The sequence below is a fragment of the Nerophis lumbriciformis genome, linkage group LG09, assembly GCF_033978685.3.
Source record: "Nerophis lumbriciformis linkage group LG09, RoL_Nlum_v2.1, whole genome shotgun sequence".
In the NCBI taxonomy this organism is placed as follows: Eukaryota; Metazoa; Chordata; class Actinopteri; order Syngnathiformes; family Syngnathidae; genus Nerophis; species Nerophis lumbriciformis.
Genome location: NC_084556.2, coordinates 50176776 through 50185000, shown reverse-complemented (window position 1 = coordinate 50185000; position 8225 = coordinate 50176776). Strand labels below are relative to the sequence as shown.

At 34.9% G+C, this 8225-nt stretch overlaps 1 protein-coding gene across 1 annotated transcript in view; it reads right to left on the bottom strand.

The window, feature by feature from the left end:
* ca4c (carbonic anhydrase IV c) overlaps positions 1-2442 on the bottom strand; it is a 17872-nt gene extending 15430 nt beyond the window's left edge. The window contains exons 1-2 of the mRNA XM_061961753.1: positions 2368-2442; positions 354-401 (exon numbers count right to left, since the gene is read on the bottom strand). Coding sequence (XP_061817737.1) covers positions 354-401; positions 2368-2437 — 118 coding nt within the window. The 5' untranslated portion in view covers positions 2438-2442. The remainder of the gene's footprint in view (positions 1-353; positions 402-2367) is intronic.
* Between the last annotated feature and the right edge of the window lie 5783 nt (positions 2443-8225).

Here is an 8225-nt window from a genome sequence, read left to right as displayed (position 1 = left end):
AGAAATGATTGCTTTAAAAAAAAGTAGTTTTATACTTGTGAGTGTTGATGACACAGCTTTGCAACAGTTGATATTCTAGTTTCAAGCATGTTTGACTCAATATAGGTCATCAAATCACAGCAACAAGCTGTAATATCTTACTGAGATCATTTAGGAGCAAAACACTTAAAACAAGTAAAACACTCTAACATAAAATCTGCTTCGTGAGAAGAATGATTGTATCAGACAGAAAATAAGCAAATATCACTCTTATTTGAGATATTTAATCTTACTTAGATTTCAGTTTTTGCATTTTGTCATGCGCCAAGTGTGAGAATGCAAATACAACCCAAGTCTTCTCGTAAAGGTCTTACCTCTGCAGGTGTCATCACAGGAGTACTGGTTCTGGTAACACCACTGAGCTGCGCACACACACACACACACACACACACACACACACACACACATGATCATCAGTTGTTCTTTGTTCTCTACTGAATGACTGATGATTGGCACCTTCTGGCTGACCTCTGACCCCACACATAACATGACATTGTGTGTCGGTGAGAACTTGTCTCGTCCCACAATGCACTTGTCATGAGATGCTGCGTTCTCACGAGACACAGACACACAGGTGCGGGCTACACCTGTGTCGCTCAGATGACAACACGCCACTCTGGTCTTTGGTCATGTGACACCTAAACAACCTTTGACCCCCTTCATAAACGCCCTCCTAAAGGGTAAATATTAGAGATGTCCGATAATGGCTTTTTTGCCGATATTGTCCAACTCTTAATTACCGATTCCGATATCAACCGATACCGATATATACAGTCGTGGACCCCGACTTAAACAACTTGAAAAACTTATTCGGGTGTCACCATTGAGTGGTCAATCGTACGGAATATGTACTGTACTGTGCAATCTACTAATACAAGTTTCAATCAATCAAAAACAAGGATTTCCAAAATAAGAGAACAACTTCAACTCAAGTTATGGAAAAAAGTGCCAACATGGCACTGCCATATTTATTATTGAAATCACAAAGTGCATTATTTTTTTTAACATGCCTCAAAACAGCAGCTTGGAATTTGGGACATGCTCTCTCTGAGATAATCCTGATACCCACTACAACTATGGGAAATACTATACTTTGACTTCCACAAAGTGCATTATTTTTTTTAAACATACCTCAAAACGACAGCTACAAAAACAATGAAGGCACACAGCTTCAGTCCAGAGTATACTAGAGCATACTTGCCAACCTTGAGACCTCCGAATTCGGGAGATGGGGCGGGGGGTTGGTGGTAGCGGGGGGTGTATATTGTAGCGTCCCGGAAGAGTTAGCGCTGCAAGGGGTTCTGGGTATTTGTTCTGTTGTGTTTATGTTGTTACGGTGTGGATGTTCTCCCAAAATGTGTTTGTCATTCTTGTTTGGTGTGGGTTCACACTGTGGCGCATATTTGTAACAGTGTTAAAGTTGTTTATACGGCCACCCTCAGTGTGACCTGTATGGCTGTTGACCAAGTATGCATTGCATTTACTTGTGTGTGAAAAGCCGTAGATATTATGTGATTAGGCCGGCCCTTAAAGGTTTATTGGCGCTCTGTACTTCTCCCTGCGTCCGTGCACACATCGGCGTTTTAAAAAGTCATACATTTTACTTTTTGAAACCGATACTGCTAATTTTTAAACCGATACCGATAATTTCCGATATTACATTTTAAAGCATTGATAATATCGGCAGTCCGATATTATCGGACATCCCTAGTAAATATAAATAATGTTTCTATTTTGACTACTTTAATTTCCATCATGTTGACAAAAGTATTGAGAAAAATCATCAGTACATAGACTACAGCAGTGGTTCTCAAACTTTTCTCACCAAGTACCACCTCAGAAGACACTTGGCTCTCCAAGTACAAACATAATGACCAACATTAAATTATAGTAGCGTAGTAGGCCTAAGTATTCATTAAACACAAGGCAGATGTTTTATTTAACAAGTATATATTTAGTATTTTTGCCACTGTAACATTACACCCAGTTTGAACAGTAACACTGTGTTTGAGTATTTAATTAAGTGGTTCTTTTGCGTACCACTAACTGTCTTGATTGCTCATTCCAACAATACTACACAAATAATTGCTTGGATGAGTTGGCTGTCAAAGAACTTGTACAGCAACACAGTAAAGATGCTAAACTAGCTGAACATACCAGCTTAGCTGAGGAAGGAAATTAGTGTAATATCAAATAATATATATTTGACTAATAATTTACTTTATACACAAAGGGCCATTACAAAATTAGCTTTGGGACAAATATGACCCCCGGGCCGCGCTTTTGGAGCCTATGAGCTTTGCTAAGATGTTGCAGTGTCCTACCTACCTGCGCACGGAGCGAGGACATGAAGCCCAACCATCAGGCAGAGGAGAAGATCCATGATGGACTCCAGCATGAGAAGACAACACTGATGCTTGTTCTGCTACCAACACGCTGACTTTGAGAGGCGCTGCAGGAGGGAGGGAGCTGCTGGTCTACCTGCACATCAGGTGGGTGTGTTTGTGATTCCACTACAAAGACACTGACCCCTGCTGGCCAAAATTATCCTTTTTATAGGTGTAACTCAATATTGTACACCAATGATGATTATTATTGTAAACTAACATGGTATGTATTACTGTATGTAAACTAACACAGTATAATTACTTTAAACTAGCATATTTATTATAGTAAACTTCACAGTATGTATTACTGTATGTAAACTATCATTATAATTATTGTAAACTAACACGGTATGTATTACTGTATGTAAACTAGCATGAAAATGATTATTGTAAACTACACAGTATGTATTACTGTATTTAAACTAGCATATTTATTATTGTAAAGTACACAGTATGTATTACTGTATTTAAACTAGCATATTTATTATTGTAAACTACACAGTATGTATTACTCTATTTAAACTAGCATATTTATTATTGTAAACTACACAGTATGTATTACTTTATGTAAACTAGCATATTTATTATTGTAAACTACACAGTATGTATTACTGTATTTAAACTAGCATATTTATTATTGTAAACTACACAGTATGTATTACTGTATTTAAACTAGCATATTTATTATTGTAAACTACACAGTATGTATTACTTTATGTAAACTAGCATATTTATTATTGTAAACTACACAGTATGTATTACTGTATTTAAACTAGCATATTTATTATTGTAAACTACACAGTATGTATTACTGTATTTAAACTAGCATATTTATTATTGTAAACTACACAGTATGTATTACTGTATTTAAACTAGCATATTTATTATTGTAAACTACACAGTATGTATTACTTTATGTAAACTAGCATATTTATTATTGTAAACTACACAGTATGTATTACTGTATTTAAACTAGCATATTTATTATTGTAAACTACACAGTATGTATTACTGTATTTAAACTAGCATATTTATTATTGTAAACTACACAGTATGTATTACTGTATTTAAACTAGCATATTTATTATTGTAAACTACACAGTATGTATTACTTTATGTAAACTAGCATATTTATTATTGTAAACTACACAGTATGTATTACTGTATTTAAACTAGCATATTTATTATTGTAAACTACACAGTATGTATTACTGTATTTAAACTAGCATATTTATTATTGTAAACTACACAGTATGTATTACTTTATGTAAACTAGCATATTTATTATTGTAAACTACACAGTATGTATTACTGTATGTAAACTAACATCATTATTATTATAAATACACGGTATGTACTACTGTATTTAAACTAACATAATTATTATGTAAACTACACAGTACTACTGTATGTAAACTAACATAATTATTATGTAAACTACACAGTATTACTGTATGTAAACTAACATAATTATTATGTAAACTACACAGTATTACTGTATGTAAACAAACATAATTATTATTGTAAACTACACAGTATGTATTACTGTATGTAAACTAACATAATTGTTATTATAAATACACGGTATGTATTACTGTATTTAAACTAACAATTATTATGTAAACTACACAGTATGTATTACTGTATTTAAACTAACAATTATTATGTAAACTACACAGTATGTATTACTGTATGTAAACTAACATATTTATTGTAAACTAACACAGTATGTATTACTGTAAACTAAAATGGTATATATCTTAAGCAGTCATGGTAATAACTGTAAACAAACACAGTATTAATATTCTAAGTAATACTTAAACATTGTAAGTATTACTCTAAACCAGGGGTCGGCAACCCGCGGCTCTAGGGCCGCATGCGGCTCTTTAGCGCCGTCCTAGTGGCTCTCTGGAGCTTTTTCAAAAATGTATGAAAAATGGAAAAAGATTAGGGGGAAAAAAAAAATCAATTTTTTGTTTTAATATGGTTTCTGTAGGACAAACATGACACAAACCTCCCTAATTGTTATAAAGCACACTGTTTATATTAAACATGCTTCACTGATTCAAGTATTTGGCGAGCGCCGTTTTGTCCTACTAATTTTGGCGGTCCATGAACTCACTGTAGTTTGTTTACATGTATAACTTTCTCCGACTTTCTAGGACGTGTTTTATGCCACTTCTTTTTCTGTCTCCTTTTGTCCACCAAACTTTTAAGGTTGTGCATGAAAGGTGAGTTTTGTTGTTGTTATTGACTTGTGTGGAGTGCTAATCAGACATATTTGGTCACTGCATGACTGCAAGCTAATCGATGCTAACATGCTATTTAGGCCAGTTATATGTATATATTGCATCATTATGCCTCATTTGTAGCTATATTTGAGGTCATTTAGTTTCCTTTAAGTCCTCTTAATTCAATGTATATCTCATGACACACTATCTGTATGTAATATGGCTTTTAATTTTTTGCGGCTCCAGACAGATTTGTTTTTGTATTTTTGGTCCTATATGGCTCCTTCAACATTTTGGGTTGCCGACCCCTGCTCTAAACCAACATGATAATTATTGTAAATCAGCATAATTACTGTCTAGTCATAGTACATAATTATTGTAAACAAACACGGTATTACTGTAAGCTAATATGTTAATTATTGTAAACTATAATTGTAATTATTGTATACACACACAGTAGTATTGCATATTAACATACTAATTATTGTAAACTAGCACATTATTACTGTAATCTAACATTGTACTATGGTATTACCATAATAGTTGTAAACCAACACGCCAATAATTATCTTAAACTAACATGATAACTATTATTGTAGAATAAATACCTGCAAACACAGTATTATTGTAAATAAACATGCAATTATTACTATCAATCAATGTGATAAAAACTGTAAACAAAGTATTATTGTGAACTAACATGATATTTATCGTAAACTACCATGCTAAATATTTTAGAATAGTAATTATTATATATAACCCTACCCAATATTGTTGAAACTAACATGCTAATTATAGTAAAATGGTAATAGCTGTACACATACAGTAACATTGAAACTAACATGCTAATTATAGTAAAATGGTAATAGTAGTAAACTGCTAATTATAGTAAAATGGTAATAGTTGTAAACATACAGTATTATTGAAACTAACCTGCTAATTATTGTATAATGGTAAAGCTGTAAATCTACACTATTATTCAAACTAACATGCTAATTATTGTATAGTGGTAATAGTTGTAAACTTACAGTATTATTGAAACTAACCTGCTAATTATAGTAAAATGGTAATAGTTGTAAACTTACAGTATTATTGAAACTAAAATGCTAATTATAGTAAAATGGTAATAATTGTAAATGTACTGTATTATTGAAACTAACCTGCTAATTATAGTAAAATGGTAATAGTTGTAAACTTACAGTATTATTGAAACTAACCTGCTAATTATTGTATAATGGTAAAGCTGTAAATCTACACTATTATTCAAACTAACATGCTAATTATTGTATAGTGGTAATAGTTGTAAACTTACAGTATTATTGAAACTAAAATGCTAATTATAGTAAAATGGTAGTTATTGTAAACCTACACAGTATTATTGGAACTCATATGTCATGATTCCACATGAAAGTTTGGACTATGTTCATTATTTTCCTGTGCTCATAATCATTTCCTGTCGTGGTGCTCTTGTTTTGTCCCCATTTCCTGTTTGCTCTGTGTGTTTTAGAAGCACCTCGTCCTGCCAGCACACCTGCTCCTCATTGTTCTATTTAGTTCCACCTTGTTCCCTCCTGCAGTGCTGCTTGGTTATTTGCTGTTGCTTTCTGAGTTCCTGCTCAACATTTTTATTCTGCCTGGTTCCTAATTAAATGACTTTTGACTTTCCTCAATCAGCCACCACAGCCGATATTGTCACAGGGATGGACCAGCACTGAAGAAGGGGACCAGTTGAAACTAAATAGAACTAATTAACGATGTTCACTGTAACAGAGACCAAACAGGAAGTACTAACAAAACAAGAGCACCTGACCAGGAAGTGGTTCTAAACACATGAAAATAACAAACATGTGGGATCATTAGGGGTGTAACGGCACACAAAATTTTTGGTTCGGTACATACCTCGGTTTAGAGGTCACGGTTCGGTTCATTTTCGGTACAGTAAGAAAACAACAAAATATATATGTTTTGGTTATTTATTTATCAAATTTGCAAAATCTTCCACCAAAAATATTTTTCTCAGTGGAATATTTGATGTGAAGTAATCGGAACCTTGGATAGGTCAATAATTCATAATAACATTGATTTTGAATCAATATTATGTTTTGAGCAATGACAGTTTGAAAAAAAAAAAAAAAACCTTTGTTTTATTAGTCAACATTGCAACTTTTTCTAAATTACATTTCACCTTTAAGCTTTTTTTATTTCACTTTTGTTATGCTTTTTGTTTATTTTAATAGTATTTTTAGAATGTCCCTTTAAAACATTAGCTGTGGGCCGCAAATGGCACACTTTTGACACCCCTGCTATAGATAATAAAAAATTAAATCTGATAAATCTATGGATAAAAAGCAGAGCCTGGCGACGCATGCGCGTTTATCATAACTCTCTCTCTCTCTCTCTGTCTCTGCCCCTCCCTCACCAATGCTGCTGCGCGCACAATTTGTTTTGTTTTTAACCCCTTCTTAACCCTGAACGCACATTGAAAATACACGCAACCCTAACTCAAAATGCCGGACATTTGAGGCATTTAAGAAACTACGCCCGGACAGCTTTGCAAAAGTCACAGCAAACCCTCACGTTTGTCTCTTTTTTTTTGTGTGTTAAGTATCTTTTCAATGTTCAAACTGGATGCAATTGTACCTAAAATTGAATTGGTAGCGCTCAAAAACAACAACCAAAGGTGGAGTTTTTTGTTTTGTTCTACTTCCTCATACTCTCAGCATGCTAGCTGCTAGGGTTTGGCTAGCATCTAGCATGCCGTGTGTTGTGCCTCGGTGTGCATTGTTTACACAACGTGCGTTACGCTACTTAATATGTCCGTGTGGAAACTCGTTCGGTACACCTCCGAACCGAACCGGAACCCCCGTGCCGAAACGGTTCGATACAAATACACGTACCGTTACACCATACTTGCCAACCCTCCCGGATTTTCCGGGAGACTCCCGAAATTCAGCGCCTCTCCCAAAAACCTCCCGGGACAAATTTTCTCCTGAAATTCAGGCGGACCTGGAGGTCACGCCCCCTCCAGCTCCATGCGGACCCTCCAGGTCCGCATGGAGAAATGTTGTTGTAATATATTGAGTTGGAGGCAATAAACAGGCGAGGGGATGAAGTACTGTACGTCTCTTTACTGTAGACTTCAGAACAGACTCACACACTTGACGTCAGGTGCGCAACACCACGTAAATCGTTGGCCAACCAAAAAGTAACCCCAGTACGCTATAGCCAACATTCACCAGGAGATGGCAACAGACAAACATAGATCACTCCATTACATTCCTCCCCTTTTATAAATGTAGAAGTTACTCAAAAGAAATAAACAACCCAACCAAAAAATGCAGTAGCTCAATTAAAAAACTTTTATACTGTCTTCAGAGATTCAGTTTTTTTGGTGGTGCTCGAAACCTTTCTGGGTACCTGCGGATCACTGGTGGGGTTTTTGTTGTGGGTGATCTGGGTTCTGATGATGGCAACTCAGCAGCCCTTGAATCTGGTTCAAGGATTAGACTAGTTTGTGTCTGACTCACTGATGGTCCTGATGATGGAACTGAAACAGCACTGTCCAGTT